The 21,055-nt window shown below is 46.6% G+C and overlaps 1 protein-coding gene across 1 annotated transcript in view; it reads right to left on the reverse strand.

Annotated features, from left to right (window-relative positions):
• The window catches only part of TMEM181 (transmembrane protein 181), a gene marked incomplete at its 5' end in the record, with an annotated part of 32,899 nt that extends 14,408 nt beyond the window's left edge, over nt 1-18,491 (reverse strand). Inside the window, 3 exons of the mRNA XM_084261270.1 lie at nt 367-422; nt 5,089-5,192; nt 18,361-18,491. Coding sequence (XP_084117396.1) covers nt 367-422; nt 5,089-5,192; nt 18,361-18,491 — 291 coding nt within the window. The remainder of the gene's footprint in view (nt 1-366; nt 423-5,088; nt 5,193-18,360) is intronic.
• Between the last annotated feature and the right edge of the window lie 2,564 nt (nt 18,492-21,055).

Below are 21,055 nucleotides of genomic sequence, written 5' to 3' on the forward strand. Positions count from 1 at the left end.
AGGTGCCACTGAGAGCACTGCTTTTCAGTTTAAGTTCTCCATTGCTATTTCTGGACCCCCTACACAGATCTCCAACATGAACCCACCAGGGAATCCTATCAACACTCAAGCATTACCTTATCAGAAATTACTGTGCAGAAACATTACAGAATTACCTGCTCCCCGAAGTAAGAGACTAGAAATTGTTGCTGGGCCACTTACGAAACAACATAGTGAACTGCATGTGCAATTTCAAACTGGAAAGCACCACATGGCCAAGAAGTTTTCCAGTAAAAATGTAAAGTAGAGGGAAGGAGAGGAATGTTTAACATTAATGACATCAAATAAAGCCATCCATGTAATCCAACAATACTTATTAACTCTTACCTTTAGGCTGTTATTTAAGTCGGTTCTTGCTACAGAAGTTTCAATTACATTAGGACCTACAGAATATTTAAGGAAGAAAACAATACTAAATTATGCATACTACTGATAAATAATGACATAGATAGAGGATTTCAAAAGACTGTACAAAATACCTCCTTGCAAAACACGTAAGTAGTATCCCACTTTTCAGATGTTTAAGCTGAGGGGTAAATCACTTGGACGTTTCAATGTTCCTAATGAACTTGGCCTGAATGTTCCTTTAAGCCTCTCTGCCACAGTATTTCAAGGCACGATTAAATAAGAAGTAAATTATAAATCAAAAACTCCACATCAGAAGCCCTGCAAGTGTACTCTAAACTACTACAACAACCCACAGAGTATTTCTCCTAAGCTAAGCTGTACTTGTGAAAGTACTCAGCTACAGAAAAAGCTAGCTAAGCACCTGTGGCACTGTTGTTACAGCATCTTGAAGCTCAACAAGGGCTGCAAAAAGCACCTGGAGCAACAATATATTTAATTGCACTATAAAGTATCCATAGCCAAACTGCTACCATTAGTCGATTTACACAGACCATAGTGTCCACGATACATTGCACTCAATGCCTGAGTACCAGGGTAAATATATCCCATTGTACTTGAGTGCATTACAACCACCCCTTTTTATGCATGTGTGAGCGTACTTGCCTGTACAATAACACTAACAGTACTTTCTGGCTACTGCTGGATTTACATTGCATTGCTCTGTCAGTCTAAGACACACACGTTTGTTTAGGAACAGTTCTCAGTTCAGATGGGATCCCTCCTTTTCTATAGAAATCTGGGGTTGTAATACGTATATTCTCACATAAACAAACATAACTGCATAGAAGTTCTGTAAAGAATTTCTCATAAAACAGACAACCCTTTCAATCCATGGGATTTCATGTCCAGTCAGAGGGGAAGATGTTTGGCTCACTACCAGACATTTCATGCAACCATTCCTCTCATCATTCTGCATAGAGACACACACACTTAGCATGTCCTGGTAACTGCATCCACCCACTCACCCCCGACCTCTAAGACTATATGCAGTAAATAGGAAGCAATAACATCACAATTTACGTTAGAAGAGACCTCCAGAGGCTTCTTGTTTAATTAGATCAGGTTGCTCAGGGCCTTGTCCAGTCAAATCTCAAACACCTCTAAGGAAAGAAACTCCCACAACCTCCCTGGGCAACCTGTTCCACTATTTAACCATCCTTATAGTACGAAAAAATTGCTAATATCTAACTGGAATTTCTTGTGTCCCAGCTTGCATATGTTGCCTCTTGCCCTATCACCGTGCACCTCTCAGAGGAATCTAGTCCCACCTTCTGTGTATCCTCTGATAACGCTGCTGCAGACAGTGGCATGGCTCCCCTTGGGTGTGCAAGAGCACGTGGTACTGGGGAGAAGAGGAATGCATGCACCTATGCACATGCACAAAAGCAGGCAGTCACAATGTGTATGTACACACCTGAAATGACTACATCAGAGCAATGAATGGGAAGAGTAGGAAAAGGTCTGTGTCTATCTACCGGGGTGTGAACACACAGAGATGTTCAGCAGGTTGGGACATAGGCAGGACATGTATGTGTGAATTTGGGTCACACTAGAGACTTCCCAGTCACAGTGATTTCTCTGTCCAAATGGTTTCCCCCCCTTACATAGTTGGTCTGGCAAATTAATGTAATTTATTAATTCTCAAAACATGCTGTTTCAACCACAAGTTTAGTACTAAAAAAATGATGCAAGAAAGGCAGTTTTTCACAAAGACCATGAACTTCAAAGTTACTGCAGAGAAACAATGGACAAGAAGGAAGTTTATAAATGAGTAACATGGCATCATTCTGTGCCAGAAGTAGTTTGACAGCTCTAGACATTGCTTGGGCTTCCATAACCACTCTGATTACAATATTAAACATCTTACAGACTTTCAATGAAAAAATGAAGAATTTCACCCATCACACCTCATGTTAGAATTACAGCTCAACCTCACCAACAGCCACCTGCTATAAATAAAGTCAGTTCTGCATCACTGACTTTTCAGATTTTTGGAAGCCATTTTTGTTTTGAAAAACATAATTAAATTTCAGTAAATGCTCACAGTTGATTGGTTATCAAATTTTAGTAATTGCATCTTAACAAAAACAATTGAACAAGCCTTTTTTAAAAGGGGTTTTCTTTTTTTACCAGAAGATATGAACCAATGTTGGGGCAGAGAGATCACAGTCCCAGTTTTTAAGAGAAGCAACCAAAAAAAAAATGAAGTTCTACTGCTATAACTTCTACTCCTCTAGCAAGCAATTCATCAAAGTTTTTTAAAGCAACTGAGCAAAACCATGTGTGGTAATATCAAAAAATGGTGATTAAATTACAGTGTTATTGTTTTGCTTTTAGTCTTGCTCAGTTAACAGAATCACATCTGAAAGCAAAGAACCATCCTGAGCTAGTGAACAGGAAAACTGCACAGGAACACAAAACAAGCTCTGCACCTTGCATTTTTCTTGGACTTGTCTTACCCCAAAACATAACAGATCCACTGGGAAAGAAGAAAGAAAGTGTAACTTGTGGAAGAACCAAGTTTGCATGTGGCTTGGGTTACAAGAACTGAAGAGCAAGAGCCACCTCAGATTAAACTGGTTTGTGTTTTCAGATGAGAAGCAGCTACGCTTCCTGAGCAGCTCAGGACATTGAGTATGTGCAATGGCATATTCAAGTAGCACAGAACATACGTATGTGTCTCCCCCTTTTTCATTTACTTAGTGGGTTTGGTGAGTTTTGCTCAGACTGCACCCTTTAATGAGGGAGCACTCTATTGTTAGTGCTCCTCCCTCCATTCACAGGAAGCAAGGAGCTGTCAGCAAAAGCTGAAAAAAACCCATCACAGTAAGTCTTTAGTGGGTCTCCTCCCAAGGTAAACAGCATTCTTTTAAAAATAATTAAGTTATAATGATGTAATGTGTTCACACTTTGTCAACAAAGCTACCTAGCACACCAATCTTACTAGGACAAGAATCCCACAGCCATGCCAGTTCCTGAAGGGGATCACAGGCAGTCCTGGGACCCCAGCAGGGTACAGCAGACAAAGCACTGCTTGCAGCAGCCAAGTCCCCCGGAACAAGGGCAACCACATCCTCAGATCAGGCAGATGCAATGCAACACAGCAGCACAGCCCATTTCAGGTCCTGCTGCAGATTAAGAAATAAATGCTCAGTTTTCTCTGAAAAAAGCACTGCTTTTTGCCTGGTCTTAATGAAACAACTTTCTTGCATTTCCTGTGACTGGACAGTATAAACACACAGCTACAAATATGGTTTATTTTTTGAGCCAATAGCCAAATGACACTAAATTAAGTAATTTCATGGTTGGGGTGGTTTTTTTTGGTGGTTTGGTTTTATGTTTGGGTTTTTTTTTTTGTTTATCTTTCATACAAAATGCATTTTTTGTAAATGTATTTATGTGGTATTTTAGTGGTCAGGTAATGCCCTTCAGCACCCTTAGGCAAGTCATAAAAGTATCAGTGGTGAACCTTTATGAACTAAAAGTCTGTTTGGACCTTAGGCTGCTACAACAAATCAAACAGCAGAAAAGAAGGCTTTATTTCAAAGACAAATTTTATTATTTAATGCCATTGCAAAGAATGTATTGCCTACAAGCACACATGGACACAAAAAGCCCAAAAAGTTGCTTGAAATCAACTCCCTCTTCTTTCCAAGGCAGGCAGGAGCTAAGGAGTTCAGCCCTAGGAGATGAGTCCTAGACCTGGGCATCCCACCTCATTCTAAAAGAAGCAAAAGACTGGACAGAAGTAGGGACAACCCTACAGACTGGTCAAGGAGTGTCACAGTGACACAAGGGTGACATGGAAATAAGCAGTAAAGTGAGGGGAAATGATAATGTTCTTAAATAATTCTTACATGGGGATGGGTTGCTTAATGAGTAGAAGTCTCTCCCTCTCCCTGTCTGTCACTTCTGTGTTGACAAAGCTAACCTGACAGCAGACTATTAGCTTATGAACACTGCAGTGACAGCATGCTGACTTCCTTTTCAAGTACATTTTAGACCTGGAAAAGCTCTCCAGTGTGAAATACAGAGGGCTCCCACGCTTTCCATCTGCTTAATATACTGCATCTTTGTCAACCAGATTTCTACAGATCTCTCTGATCTCCAGGATAAGTATCCAGGCACTAAGTACTTAGCCTTCCAGACCACTTCATGACTCCCTTTTTCCACGACTGGTCTTTGAAACCAGAGACCATATATGTTTGATAACAAAAGTTCTATTTTTACATTACTAAAATGTTTTATATTTTTGTGGCATTTATCACTCAAATATTTGAAGACTTTACTGTTATCAATTTCCTCACAAGAAATCAAGCATTAACACCTCCATTTTACAGACTGAAATACAAAGAAGAAAATTGATGTAGCAGTCTGCTGAAAAAAAATTGTTACAAAGAAGTTGGTTTTGTTTTACTTTACCGACTCTCCCCTAAAGAGCAGTTGCAAATACCAAATATGTCTGGGCAGTCCTCCTATGAAAAAATGAGATGGAAGAAACACTTCCCCCTCCCTGTAAAAGGCTCCCTCAGACCTCTCAGGGGCAGTAAGCTCATTAGTATTTAAATACATCTGTAAATACCAACAGGTTTAGACAAAGCATACAAGAACTGTAATCTTTTAAGAAGACAACATCCTTACCTGCTATTCCTATGAAGACTGTCAGACCAAAACAAACAAAGAATACTACAAAGACCAGAACAAAATGCCGTTTGGACAGGGTATATAATCGCATCGGTGCCAGCCTACAGGAGGGAAAAGAAAGCACAGAATTAGCTGTTGGTCATATTTCTAAAGGGGGTGGGTGTAGACCCCATTCATTCCTCCACAAAGAAAATTAAACCAAACTCTGAGGTCACATTTTTCTTTGCAAGGCTGCTTTATAGATGAAGGATAACTACTGGGAATTACCAGACACCCGTAGGCGCACACACATCCGTGCCCCAAAACATATTAATTTTTGATTTTTGACTATTCTTTTTACACTGGGGTTTTCTGCTGTCCTAAGACTTGAGCAAGAGAAAGCATTTCTTTCTTTTTTTAGTTCATATACAAATATTTTAAACATCCAAGACACCATGCCTCCTGCAATGACAGCTTAACCTAAAGGGAGTGAGGTCACTAACAAATCAGTTATCTGCACAGAATCTCGATGAGCTTTCTACATCCCTAACAACAAGTAAGGCAGAATTCCAGTCCTGCCAGATGTGCATGCTCAGCTTCTGCATTCTTGTCTGAGCTCCACCAAAGCTTGGAAAACAGAAACCTGAACTGAAGTTTATTATTAGATACTTAAATATAAATACACATAAAAGCAATGACATCTCTTCCACAACTGTATGGTGGTTATCATTACATTAAAGACAAGAGGGAAAGTAGTGCATTCTCCTGGAAACAGGTAGCTTCCAGTTCTGTTGGCTTAAGGGAAATATAATCCAAGAATGAATCTATGTAACTTATCCATTTTCTCCCTTCTTCTGTCTTCCTTTTTGTTAAATGCATAGATCAAAAAGGGACAAATACACCATGTTTCAAAATACAGACAACATTTTGGGTTGATTTATGCCAGAACTATGCCATCATATAGCTGGCTTTCTACTGCTGTTCTAGCAGATATGACCATAGAAAGCTGTCCAGTTTATATGGGAAAGCTGTAGGATTGGGGGTGGGTGGTGGTATCCTCTGATACAGTTGTATGAGCACCATCACGGAAAGAAAGGAAAGCCTAAGATTTTAATGACAGTGCTCCATTTCAGCTTGGAATCCAACTTCTTTCCAACATCTCAATGGTGCTCTTACTGGTTCACCACATTAACGAAGAAATGCATAAAAGGTGGCAGAATGCTTTCCATAAGCCCAGCCTCAATTCTGGGACCAGGTACCCCATGCAGGCCTGGCAGTCCTTAAAAGCAAGGCATTTAACTTTAAACCAGTAAAAAGATTTAATGATAACTTCTATTTTCTTACTACATTCTCTCCAAATGAGGCACTACAAAAATAATCACATTATTCCTTTACTGTAAAATTTGAAAGATCCAAATCTTAATTTAACTTTCGAAGGAGATGGAGAAGGAAGGAAGGAAAACACACAGAAGTAATGAGAACTGCAAGCATGTAACTGTAAATGTTAGAAACTGGCTCTATGTGGGCATAGCACCTGCAAACAATGAGCCTTGCCTTGACACACACCCTAATGCAGCACAAAACCCCTTCACAAGTGTAAGAAGTCAGAATACCTGATTTTTCAGGCAAAAAATAGTAAAATGTACACGAAATTATCATAAACAGGAATGGACCAGATCTCTGTCACAGAGATCATCACACAGAACTCCTGCAGACAAATATGATTTTAAGCTGGCTTTGAAAAACGCCAATCAGTAGAGTCATTTCAAGCCAGAACTTGTCCACACATCTTTTGCAGGGATATTGCTACAGTGTTTTCCTTAAATCAGTATTTTGACACCTCAGCCTTCATGGACTTACATAACTTTAAAGCTATTACATCTGTACCGGTACTAAAATAATTAACTAAAGAAGGTGCCTTTTCCCATCTGTTCCAAGGGCTCCTTCACTTCCACAGATGACCCGGTACTCCTTGTTTGCCTAAGAACACCATGTATGGGATATTATCTTGAAATACCAAAATAGTAAACTTAACAAGAAAATCCCTGATTTGCAAAAATGGTACATAAAAGGTTGATATGCCTAAATTAACCATAAGGGTTCAAGTGGATACCAAACGCTACACAGAAGAGCACACTGAGGACTACTCCATATACAGAAACCAGGCCCGGGTGGGCTGAGAGCCACTGGTGACTGGAAGAGTACCCAGGAAAGTACTGCATATGGTTGTGCTGTTCTTAACATCTTACATCTGCGCATCCACTTAACAGCTATAGTCTGCTGCAGGATACTTCTGACTTGCTATGCATATTCTTGGTTCTTTAGATAAGCTTCCTAATTAATAGGCAAACATTTCAAAATGCACAATGTGAACACAGAAAGTAGCTTCATTTCCACTGTCCTTACATGAAAGTAAGTCACCACTCAGACAACGGTCACAGCTGTTGACAACTGGTTTACTCATAGGCCAGAGCGCAAACGTGCTTGCAAGCTTTTGAAAAAACATGCTCCAGACACTGGCTCATCCTTTATTCCAACTACTAGGTGGTGCAACACCTAGTAACCAAAACAGGTAGGTTTACACCAACCCAAGAACAGCCACACATTTAACCCAGAGAGAGCAGGGACACACTCTGTGTCTTCCCCCCTTCTTTCCCACTGGCACTCCTGAAGTCTCATTTAAGCCGCTGACTCTGTGTGCTGCTTTACAGGTCAATGAAGCAACACAGACACTTTTTGTAAGAGCAAGTGTAAGAACTCAGCCAAACTTCTACTACATTTATCACGATGGCAAACAGCAATTCATAGCATTCCTATCGGGTGATACATATTTTTCATTGTTCCTCGCTGCAATAACAGAATTTCCTTGTGTGAAGGAAAGACTTTAACATGTCTCACTTCGACCTGTCACCAGCTGACGTACAAAGCAGGTAAAATGATCTTCCCATATGTCTGATGTTTAACATTTGCCTTTTGGAAAGAGATTATGTATAATTTATGAATATACATAGGTGCAAGTTGATGATCCCCCACTAACAGCTTCTTTCTCACATTGGAAAAGCCTAATAAAGAATAAAATGTTGGAAAGGCATTTATGGGAAAAGTATAAAAGGTTCCTCACTCTGGAAGCACCTGTTCAAATGAGTAAAGAACTGTGCTTTGCTTTACCCGTGGAAGACGCTTTCATCAGCCTAGCCAAGGCAGTCTGAAGCTCAAGACCAGTCACCCAAGTGTTTGCAGATCTTTCAGGCAGCTTTTAGTACCTGTACTGAGTTTTACTTTAAGTCAGACAGAAACTAAATATTTTGTAATTACATTTGAAACTAACTCTAAAGGAGCAGAAAGCATTGAGATACAAACAGAAATGTTATACTTGGGCACCCTGAGCAGTAGTCAACAGAAACTAAATTGCAATCTGTGACAGAGTGAACTCTGGAAACACACACAACAATTGCAATCTTTCGTTCATGTGTAGACGTAAAGGTAGATTAAATCTTGCTCTTGGAGTAAATATCGCTTCAACTATCAAATCACTTCTCAAGCCTGCACAATAGTCTTTGCTAAAGACCATAATGAAAACTAGAGCCTTCTATACAATAGTTTTCATTTAAGACTCTCATTTTACAGATGGGAAGGCTTTGATAATGATTGGGATTAAGCAGTAGGTAGGAGAGAATTGATATTACAATCAGAGACCACTCACTTTTATGCACAGCAGTTTCTCTGACACACTAGCTTCAACATCTGTCTTCAACCCCTCTTTTCTATTTTAGGCTCACTCCCAAATAAAATCATGACAACCATTTTGATTTAAGTGATTATATACGCTACCTACATTCATAGCACTGCGTCTCTCTGCACACACTGCACTTTCTCACCCTTTAAAGACACCACTTGCTTCGGTGTCCCCCAGAAGCCCTTGAATTTCTTCGTGCAGATGTATTCCACAATGGTTAACAGCTAACAAGGCAGCATGTGACTACACAGAAAGATGCGTGCAATTAATATTAAACAGCACTACACAGCACTGTTAGAGGAGAACTGACAGCTAACCATGACTGCGCTAAACAGCTCACACACACGGGGGGGTTTGGGGCTTTTGGGGTTTATTTTACTATCTTGTTTGCTGTGATTCACTGAAAACTGAATAATCAGTCAAGACCAGGGCTCTGTCCACGTGAAAACTTCTCTTGCCTTCTCAGGCGGAACCTGAGGCCGGAGGTGTTGGCTCGGGACAGGAGAGGCACGCAGCAGCGTTCCGCTGAAGAAGCGGGTGGCCACTGGCGGGTTTCTGACTGGAGACCCGAAGCCTCAGACACGGCGATTTAACCCTCGCCGATCCAGCATCCCTCGTGAGGGTCAGCGTGCGCGAGCCGAGCGCCAGCGTTCAAGCCTCCACCGGGGGAAAGCTGAAGGTGCCGCGCCCCGACAGAGGAAGGCACAGCTCCGGCCCCAAGCAAACAAGCAGGTCCCGGTGCCGGCAGCGCCGGGTCGGTGCGCGCTCCCCCGTGACCTAGCGGACCGCTCCGGCGGCCGGGGCGCTGGCAGCTCGGAGCCGCAGGCGGGCTCCCCGCCGCCGGCCGCTGCACGGCCGCTCCCGCCGCCGGCGCCCGAGCGCGAGGGCAGAGCCGCCAGCTGCCCGCCCCGCCCGGCGCCCAACGCGCGCGCGAAGGTCCCCACCGCCCGCGGCCTCGCGCCTCCCCCACCCCCGCCGCGCCAGCGGCGACCACCCCGCTCCTCCCCCGCCCACCACTCACGGCTCCATCCCGGCGCCGCATGCGCAGTGGGGGCGCCTCCTGCCCTCACTCGGGAACCGCCGCCGCTGCCGTGGCACGATCGCGAGCGGTGGCTCGAGGCAGCTTCCGCGTGCGTCACTCAGCCGCCACGCGGCTCGGGAGACGTCACGGCGATCCCTGCTGCTCCTCAGCCGCGGGGCCGAAGGGCGACGCTACTGGCAGGGGGCGGCGGCGCTACGGCGAGCCGGAGGGGACAGCGGTCTGCGCGCCGCGGCTCGCTGCCGGGAACGGCGCCGGTCCTGGGTGCCGGGGGAGCGGCTGGCGGCCCTGGCTTTGAGCGGGCACGGCGGGCAGGGCCCGAGGGGTGAACTGCCGCCTCCCGCACCGAACCGCAAGCTGCAACCGCCGCTTCTACACGGCGGGAGCCGCCGGGTTGGGCAACGGGCGCAGTCACGGGCCGCCGAGGCGCCCAGGCAGCCCCACCGGCCGCCCGGGGCCGCGGGAGGGAGAGCCTCCTGGGGAAGGCAGTTCACGGCGGGCACTTAGCCTCGGCGCTCTGAAACGCCGGGTTCGCTTTGGTGGGCAGGCCTGGAGCGCAGGCCTATGGCTTCCTACGTCCTTCCCCGCTGAGGGGTTCAAAATCCAAATCCCGGGCGCAAATTCGGTCATTCTGTTGGGGTGCCGGCAGGATTCTGCACCTTTCCAGCGCCCTGCTCCAGCTGGCGCTGTGGCAGTGGCAACCACGCTGATCGGAGGGGGATTTAAGCTTATAGACAGAAGGCCTGCAAGAGAGAGACGTGCTTGCGGAGCGGATTTAAACCTGTCCGTTAGGCGCAGGGACTGACGCAATCCATCCACGCCCAAGGAGAGCGTGTTTACTGCCCGTCAGGGGCAGCCTCCAGGTTGGCAGCAGTTTTCTGCACAGCCTGATCAAATGGCAATGGGGACATTGCCATCACTTGCTCTTAGTGGGATGAAAACACCGTGCTGCAGTCACCTGCACGCGGCTTTGTGGTGCTCAGGAGCTGTGATTAACGTATCACGTTCACAGAGAATTCAGTCGGCTTACAGGCTCCAGAAATTAAATCCCAGGAGTAAGCTACTACTGTAAGCATACTACTTAATAATAATCTCCAGATTGCACCTAACACTGTTTTATTCTTGCACAAATGTTGAGATAAAGTTGGATTTTATTCTGCCTTCCTATTCAGTCTCCCAAGACTTGGCAACAAAGACTGTCAAGCAATCCGTTGGGTAGAGATGAGGAAAACCAGGCAGTTTTAGGGATTTTTGCCAAGTTCTATTTCTTATTCATTTTTATAGCTTCAATATTTGCTCATAGAAAGCCAGCACTGAAGTTATGTAAATGTGTGGGGATACCATGTGTCTAGGATAAAATTTAGAGTAACTTCCCTGGCTTTGGTCTCTTTGTCATATACAAAAGGTAAAGCCATCTCAGGATGACCACAGAAATGTTTAGATAGATCAGTCAGCATATATGATTTAAATATTCTCTCTTCAACAGTCAAATACGTGTGTTAAAAGCTTACTTAGGTGGTAAGATGGGTTTGTTGTGATTTTTTAAAGGTACTTAATAATAATGCCCATTTCATTCAATTGCCCTACAGGTAGCACATGTCACTACTGGTGACCTGTGTGACCCAGTATGTCTCCTGTGTAACACCACTAAACCCAAAAGAAACATGATGGGAATTTATTTGGTCTGTTATACTGGTATTTATCCCACCAGTTAGACCAGTGGTTTACAGCACTGATGATTACTTAGCAATCCCATAAAAAAAAAGCACATAATACCAAGTGATGAAGGAAAGGTATTGACAAATTTTCAATCAACAGGAATCCCTACTGCAGGGCAGAAAATCAGGACAACCTAAAAAACTGCATCTGCTCAGAACCAGATAGTGCTGCCGAGCCACAATTCAACGTCATTAGGTCACAGGTGACAATGACATGCAGTGTGTAGCTTTCAGCACACTTCGGGCCTCTCCAACAAGTCCTCCTTGGCCAGAAAACAATGGACTGATGCTTACAGCAACCAGGACTGTTTCCAGTGTTCTGGCAAGTGCTGTTGCAGAGTTACTGCTGCCATTTACGTGCGTGCATCTGAGCTGTTTGGATGACAGCTCCAATCCCTCTGGCACTCAGGTGTCTGACTAATGTGAGTGAATTTATTCTCCTCAAAACAAACACACATTCTTCTCATGGAACAGGTGGGAAACCGAAGCACAGACACACATCCTTGCCAAAAATCCCTTGGAGAACAGTGCGGGTAGCAGAGCCTGAAATCCAGCTCACTTCAATTAGCCATGGGACCACATTTCTTTTTGCCATCTACCGCTTTCCAAAGGGTTGTAAGTAGATTGTAAACAAATACACTGCACCCTGTAAGTTTTGTGAAAATAATGGCATTGAGTTTACAAACTAAATGCTCAGAGGGAAGACACCGTGTAACCCCTCTCCCTCCACAAACACTGACTCGGATTTTTGCCAGCACATACCTTTGTGCAGTTGCATGGTGAATCAAACAACAGAAGTTACCCGAGCTAAACACCACTCAGAAAAAAACACAGTGTGCTGCTGGATCAGTTGCTCAGTCACTGTGCAGCTACAGGAATCTTTATGGGCAGACGAGGAAGAGAGCAGGAATGTGTGAGTAGGGAAAGGAGATGTAGGATGGCTTCTTCCAGCCACAAAGCCAGCTTATGGCAGCTTAAAGCAATCCCAAAGCTACGTCAGTCTCCTCCTCCTGCTGTTGCAAGCCTTCTAGCCCTAGCTGTGTACTTCACACCAGGATCATTTGGGTTCTTCCCCCAAATGCCAGGACCCAGGAGTGAGCCCTGGAAGAACAAGAGAGAGGTACCAGCTACGGCTTGAAGCAACCACTAAAGCTCTTGCCTGGGTCTAGGCTGGAAGCAGCATCAGCCTTCAGGGAATTTGACTGCAATTCTCCAGCAAGAAGGGTCAATCAAGGGGTCTTGCGACCCCTTGGCTTCTCAGAGACTTGCACTTTGAGCACTTGGAAAGATTTTTAAGAAGATGGGAAGAAGCGTGTCCTTATCACAACAGCCCTCCCTGGCAAAGTCAAGTTTCTTCTCTGAAGCACACAGGCACTGGAGTATCTCAAAGGAAAAATGAACAGCTTCTCTTTGCTGCCAAGTCAAATTCTGTGCTATTCTTGGGTCTTTTTGCCAAAGGAGCAGAACAACTGTGAATTAACTTTTCCCACATGTTCTGAAGATTAGCTATGTTTTAATGAACTGGAGACACTAATAGGAGATGTTGAGAAATAAAGAGTATCAGTATCGTCTGTAATTACCTCTTCTGTTACCCATATAAGCAACATCAAGCATTAATTAAAGCTGCAAGTTAAATAATATGTTTCAGGATGTCCTATATGTAGTCTTTTATTTTTGATGTACAAAATATCCTATTCTTGCATGATTGGAGTTTAAAATGTGCCCCTTATTTAAAGCAGGGCAGAATGTAGGTCATTTATGTTAAGCTCTGGGTATTATTACTAAATTCACTGTCAACACTGTGCTTCCCAGTATGAGCTGACTGGCCAGTGGGATACATTCATTAACCTATACATTGATTTTTCAAGAATACCTACTTGTTGCTTATAGTTATGCACATTTGATTTCGGACCACCCTCCTGCTTTCTCCTCTGTATCAGGTGGGCACTTCAGTTGCTTCCACAGATTCACAGGATCACAGAACAGCAGGGGATGGAAGGGACCTCTGGAGATCATCTAGTCCCATCCCAACCTCACTAAAGCAGGGGCAGGCTGCACAGGATTGTGTCCAGATGGGTCTCAAATATCTCCAGAGGAGAAGACCCCCCAGCCTCTCTGGGCAGCCTGTCCCTGTCCTCTGTCACACTCAGGGTAAAGAAGATTTTTCTCATGTTCAGACAGAGCTTCCTGTGCTCCTGTTTGTGCCCATTGCCCCTTGTCCTGTCACTGGGCACCACTGAGAAGAGCCTGGCCCCTTCCTCTAGACATTCACTCTATGCTTATATTTAAGAATTGATGAGATCCCTTCTCAGTCTGCTCCAGGCTAGACCGCTCCATCTCTCTCAGCCTTTCTTCAAACAAGAGATGCTCCAGTCCCCTCATCACCTCTGTAGCCCTCCTCTGGACTCTCTCCAGTAGTTCCCTGTCCTTCTTGAACTGGAGAGCCCAGAACCAGGCACAGTACTCCAGACATGACCCCACTGGGGCAGAGTAGGAGGAGAGGATAACCTCCCTCGACCTGCCGGCCACACTCTCCTTAATGCTGCCCTAGATATCGTTGGATTTCTTGGTCACAAGGACACACTGCTGGTTCATGGAGAGCTGCTTGTCCACCAGGTCCTTCTCTGCAGCACTACTTCCCAGCAGGTCAACCCCTAACCTGTACTGGTGCCTGGGGTTATTCCTCCCTGGGTGCAGGACCCTACTACACTTGCCCTTGTTGAACTTTGTTTGGTTCCTCTTCACCCACTTCTCCAGCCTTTCCAGATCTTGCTGGATGGCAGCGCAGCCTTCTGGTACGTCAGCCACTCCTCCCAGTTTTGTATCATCAGCAAACTTGCTGAGTGTACATTCTGTCCCCTTGCCCAGGTGACTGATGAATATGTTGAACAAGACTGGAACCAGTATTGGCCCCTGGGGCACAGCACTAGCTACAGGCCTCCAGCTGGACTCTGCACCACTTACCACAACCCTCTGGGCTCTGCCATTCAGGCAGTTCTCAGCCCACCTTACTGTCCGCTCATCTAACCCACACTTTCCTAAGTTTGTTCACAAGGACACTGAGAGACACGGTGTCAGAGGCCTTGCTGAAGTCTAGACAACATCCACTGCTGTCCCTCCATCCACCCAGCCCGTCATCCACCTTTCCTATCAGAATGTTGTTAGCACACTGAACTCTTCAACATGAGCTGGGTTAGAATTATGAAACTCCCACTGACATAACTATCAGCTGACTGTGAGGCCTGATGTCTCCTGGTAAGCTTTGCATATGTCACTGATGACAAGTCTAAGTGATAAAAATGCAGATGGTTTGGCACCATCAGTACTGAGCTCTCTTTGCACCAACAGTTTACTTTAACTTGCCTAGTGCAGCCGATGGAGCCATCGGCTGCCAGCCCTCCACCAGTTCTCCCTGCCCCACCACCCTGGCCAGGAGGTGTGCTAGGGGAGGATGGGACACACTGGAGTGGGAGGGAGAGACAGCACAGAACAAACTATTCACTCAAGTGACTTGTTTGGAGCAATTTTTCAGGTCTCTGAATCAGAGTAATCCTAAAGCTTATCTACTGCACCACACATCTCCTGGTGTACCACAGCCTGATCTTAGCTGTACTAAGTCCAAACCAACCTTGTATTTGGGTTACCAATGAGGTTATTTAATACCACGCCCATTGGCCCGTAGATACACAGCCTCTTCTGTCAACCTAGGCAGATGGCATTAATCAGTGCTGCTGAGCCACAACTAACCCTGCCCTCCCCATCCTCCCCCAGGGGGCTGGGAAAACTAGTGCTTACCTGGGGGGAAATACAACAGGAGGTTCAATTTAAAGATTATTCTGGGCTATTGGCAGAAACAAACCAACAAATGTGGACACCCCTTCATCCCTATAGTGTGGATGAGTGCCCTGGGGCTCTGTGGAGTGAGGATGGTGAAGCTTGAGACGGCTGAGGCACCTGCCACCTGTAGTTGTCACCCTGCCCAAAGAGCAGGCTGCTCACAGACAGCTGCTGAACCACGTGTTCAGAGGCAAAGCACTGTGCTTTAAAGGAAACCATCGCCAAAAGATGTCACTGAACTGGGACAGCCTCAGAACCAAATCGGAAATGACTCAGCCATCCATGCAAGTGGAAGCACAGTTACTTGGGATAACAGCTTCATCAGCCATTGCTGAGCTAGGTCATCTCCTCACACTGAACCCCTTCATTTTGTTAGTCTGGTATATCACTTGCTTTTAGTAACTGGATTATTTAGAGAACCTCCTTGATCTGAAGCAAAGACAAGCCACACTGCATTTCCTTGGTCACATTTCCCAAATTCCTCCTGCTGTCAGAACAGTAAGTCTTTCCAACACATCCCTGAGTGTGCTCATTTATAACCTGACCAATGTACTGAATAAAATAGAAAGGAGAGGTTGAAATACCTAATTCTCTGTCCCATAGGTGAGAGCTGGCTATAAGAAGAATGCATGACAACATCAAGAAAGAGTCAATGGACACTCTCCTCCTTACCAGGAATCTGAAAAGCAGGTGCCATTGCTACATCCATCCATGCTGCTAAAGGGAAACACCACAACAGCAGGTATGCAGGGAGAGTAAACTTATTCTATGCTAGGTCAGGACCTTAGGTTAAGGTCTTGGGAACGCCAAGTAGTACTCACATGATTCCTACATATCAAAATGTTATTTCCTTGCCAAAAGCCCAGTATTACTCCATTTTATTCTGGACAATCAGTGGCTCATGTTTTGGGGATACTTTGATCGAAGAAAGGGCAATCTAGCCCTAACCCAAGCTGATTTGATTTGGAGGAGCAGTGTCTTCTCTTTTCAATACAGAAAGTCCCTCCATACACACTTTTAGTCATAAAATCGACTTAATGACAATTTACTGTCATTTACAATTTACTGCTCAGGTTTCTTCTGGAAACACAGCTGTAAGAATGCCTCTCCCAGGACCTGTCATTTGTTAATCCAAAGCTCACGTCTCCCCTGTTTCTCCATTCTAGTGCCTGTATTTATCACACCACCGGATGCACACAGCAACATTTCCATCACTCCTTATCACCTCCCATGGCTTCTCACACTGTACTCAGATACAAGGAGCCGTGGTTTTGTCAGGCAGGATGGCGGTCATACAAAACTCTGCCAGGCTGTCAGGAAGTGTTTCCAAACTCTGTGTCTCTCTGTAGTCTTTGCTAATGTGAACATTGAGACAAATTCAACCTAACAAACCACATACCTCTTCACTGGGGAGAATGGACACAGCGTACTGAACTCAAATGATCTAAGCTGGAGAACTTGGGGCACTGTGCACAACAGACAGAAGTACCTGATCTCAGACACATAGCAAAATTGAGGTAGAAGAGACCTCATAAGGTACATAATTTTCCTTCTGTCTCAGGAGAGTGTCTGCCAAACCTACATAATTCTTGGTCTGTTTGTCAAAAGCTTTTAATGAACTTCCATGACGAGGATGCTACAGTCTCCCTGGATAATTATTTCCATGGTGTTTTACCCTCCATCCCACTCAGAAGTTGCTTTCTTTTTCTTAATGTCTAACATGAACTGTTCCTGCTACTGTTTTAAGTTATTCTGCAGTATATTCTCCAAATGAGCATGAAATTTCTCTTTACAGTATCTGCTATTACCCCAAACTGGGTGTTTCTTCTTTTGGGTGAGAGTAACCTCAATTTTTCCTCACAGCTGTATTTCCTAGACCTTTGCTTGTCCGTATCCCTGACCTTAGGCTCTGTTCCACTGGCACGCCCTTGAAGCGTGGTGCCCAGAACTGGACACACCTCCAGCAAAGGTCTGGAGTGGTCACTAAATTAGATGGTTTCATTCTCACATCTTGCAAACGGTGCCCCTGTTGTACACCCCAAATGGCTTTTACCTTTGTCAGGTGTAGAAGACAACGCCAGTTCCCATAGACTTTTTTTACAAAAATAGCACAGAACTGTTCATTCCCCAGCCTGTATTTGTGTGGCTGGATTGTGTTCATTCTCTGTGTAGCACCTGGCATTTGATTCTTCTGATTTTCAGTCTGCTTTTTCAGAACGCATCTCTGCTCCAAAAATTCTTCTCATTTATACCCCAGTGCTCCGACGCCTTCGGAGGCCTTCCTGGCCTTCTGGCATCTCAAAGCATTAATGCTCTCCAGCTGTCACTGGTCACTCACAGAACCAGGAGACAGGGCCAGGCACAGAAGAAACGTGGGCGTAGCCTACTCAGTACATCTCTCCCTTCAGACCTCTGCCTTTGCCAACCACTCTGATTCCCTAGCCAGTTTCGTGGCTACTCCTGGACTGCTTCAGGGCTGCTTTGGCCCACGCTCCCCAAGCGTGCTTCCCCAGACAGCGGGAAAGGCACGGCACAGAGGAATGCGAACGGAAATAGCTTTTATCACCCACATACGGAAATCAATAGGCGAGGGTAGCAGCTGTGGGACCTCCTGCCCAGAGGCGCTGCCAGACGCGTCCCCGCGGGCAGAGCACACCGCCGCGGCGGGGCCCCAGCCGCGCCCAGCCGCTGCGCGCCCGGAGCTGCGCGGGCCGGGGACGGCCCTTAGGCCGGGGCGGCTGCTCCCGGGTGCACGGCCGGGGGTCGCTGCATGGAGCCCGGCCCCAGACCTCCCTGAGCCTGTCCCCGCCCAACCCCCCCCCGCACGACCCGTGGAGACGGCCCGGTCCCCGCCGGAGCCCGGACCGAGCGCCGCGGAGGCCCCTCCAGACGAGCCGGTCGGAGCCCCGGCGGGCGGGAAAGCCCTGGTCCCCGGGGGAGAGCCGCGCCCGCACCCGTACCGGTAGTAGCGGTCATCCTTGTAGGGGGTGAGGTCCTCCTTGATCTCCCGGTAGGTCTCTCGCACCCGCCTGCAGAAGCGCTTGACCTCGCCGCACAGCGGGCTCCCAAAGGCGGCGAAATCCGCCTCCATGCCGCCCCGCGCCGCCTCAGGCCCCGCGCTCCGCCATGGCGCCCCGCCAGAGCCCGCCCGGCGCTGCGCGGCCGCGGGGCGGGGGCGGTGCAGGAGCCGCAGCAGCGGCGGCAGGGGCGGGCCCTCGGCGCACGGCCAGCGCCCGCGGGGGCGGTGGGAGCCGCTTCAGCACCACGGAGAGGGGCGGGCGGTGTCCGCCGCCGCGGCCCGCGGGAGGCTGCCCCCGCCCCGCCGCCACCCCCTGGGCTTCCCTGCGGGAAAGGATGCGAGGGCAGGTCCGGGCCGCAGGAGCCGGCGGGAGGGCCGGGGGCTCTGGCTGCGGCGCCGACAGCCTCTCAGCCCCCACGGGAGCTGATGCCGGCAGCCGGGCCTCCCCCGGCCGCGTTTCCCGCCGGCCCAGCGTTGCCCTCTCCAGTCCGGCCCGTGGCTCCCCCGGGAAGTGAGGAAAGACCCCGCATTACCTCCGCTGAGAACACCGGCTTTTTAAAAACAAACCTCTTTTGTCCTTTTAAACACGCCGGCTCTATTCAAAATGAACGTCCTGATTTTTACTGTGGCCTTTACCCAGCCTGAATGAGGCCAGTGTGCACCACCAAAGGCGGCCCGAGGTACGTGTGAAAGACACACTGTGCTCAATCCCCTTAGCCGGTTAGCTTTCCAGAGTGGCTTCTGCCGAGCCCCAGCCAGTTTGTGGAGTGCCGTGCTGGCTTCAGTTGTGTTAAACTTCTCTTCATAAACAAACTCACATTTAAAGTCTGGTTTAAATGATTCTATCGATGCAGGCCTTAATAATGTCCATGAATTAGTAGCAATGATGGTATACATATTAAATATGAAAATCCATTACTATTGGTATGTCGTAATTGTTTCTAGAAAATATAAATCTGGAAGGCTGCTCTACTACCGCTCCCATGTAAAACATCTTTCTGTTCCTCTTCAGGGAGTTGGGCTGGGTTATTTCCCAGCCTTGCCCTTAGTTTGCAGTTTATCATGTATTAAGACCAGTCCCTGCACTTTTACTTAAAAGCTCACTTCTACATCTCTCCACTTCGCGGTGACAAGAGGTCATTCCCAGTGGTGCAGAGGGACAATACATCTCCCGAGGTAGGATGGAGAGAGAGGAAGAGAAAGGAAGGATCACCTTTGACTGAGACCTTCTGTTTCCTAACTCAGAATATTTCTAAGCCTTAGAAGATGTAGCAGCATGATAAAGGCACACACACAGTTCAGATGGAGATGAGGAGGTTCTTAACAAGCACAGGACTATTGCGCTGGAGCAGTCTCCAAAGAGGAGCAGAGAGCCCAGCTGGTATTACTGTGAAGCTTGACCAGCTTCTGAACTTTGAAACCTTGGCACAGGCACAGCTGGTCCCTCTCACTTCTGTGACTGCAGCTTGCCAGCACCCAGCTCCTTACAATACATGGCGCTGACATAGTCACGTAGGATTTTTCCTGGCAGTACTTATTTTGGGGAAATGTTTCATTTGTGGTTAAGATTTAGTCATGTTTTCTCTCAAAGTAAGAATTAAAATTCTTTATTAAGTGTCATGAATGTACTGCTTCTAGCTCTGAGGCTCAGAGGTAGGAATTATCAATGGCTTCTTCAAGTATTTACCAAAAGGAGGAAAGAAACCATTTAGGCTTCAGCTGAGTAAAAACACATTCACTGCTGGGAGTTATGCAATTACTGTAGGAAAGTAATAAAAAATAGGCTTCAAGATAAAAACCTGGTTGCTATTTAATTGCTTGCAGCTAAATGACCCCTACATTGCATTTATTTCAAAAGAAAAACAAACAAAAAAAACTCAGTCAGGGTGTCTTTGGGGGGGGGGGGCATACATACAGAGACATAGAATCTAGTCTGCTTTCTGCTGCACTGAGCATTATCCAGACCAGCTTCAAACTGTGCCCGTCCCCTGCACCTCGGCTGCAGCCCCCACAGAAGGCTGACTGACAGGCCCGCAGGTTCCGCACACTGAGCAGGTGTCAGCACTGACCATGTACCGACCCACCAACTTCTGCTATCAAAAACCCCTCCCTAGACATTGTTTCATCTAACAACTGCCAAACACCACAGGATTAAAATGAATAGGCGTGTGAATAGTAACATTTGTGCTTTGAAGAGTCACGCAAACTGTGTATTCCCACTGTGGTCTCTCAACGGCTCAGAGAAGGCAAGGAAACAACTTTGAGTCTCCAGAGGTCACCATGCCAATAGAACAAGCAGCACACAGAGTTGCACGTGTGCACTGGTACGAAAACCAGATGTTTCCTGTGTGCGGCCTCCTCTGCCCGGGCGATGACCGGGCACTGACAGCATGCAGAGCTGCACCATCCCAGCACCCCAGGGCTGAGGACACTGCTGGGCTGGGAAGATCAGCCACCTGCAAGGGGCTTGGAGAATGTCGTACTGTAGGTACGCATCTGGCCTGCTGCCTTCCTTTAAAGTGCAAGCCTTTCTACACAGTAGCTGTCCCTAGGTAACATTTCTATGAAAAATTAGCTGCCATCTAAATGTTTTCTTCAAAGATATTTTAGGTTTTCTTTTTTTTTTTTTCATTAGA

The sequence above is a fragment of the Gallinula chloropus genome, assembly GCF_964237585.1.
Source record: "Gallinula chloropus genome assembly, chromosome: 3".
NCBI lineage: Eukaryota > Metazoa > Chordata > Aves > Gruiformes > Rallidae > Gallinula > Gallinula chloropus.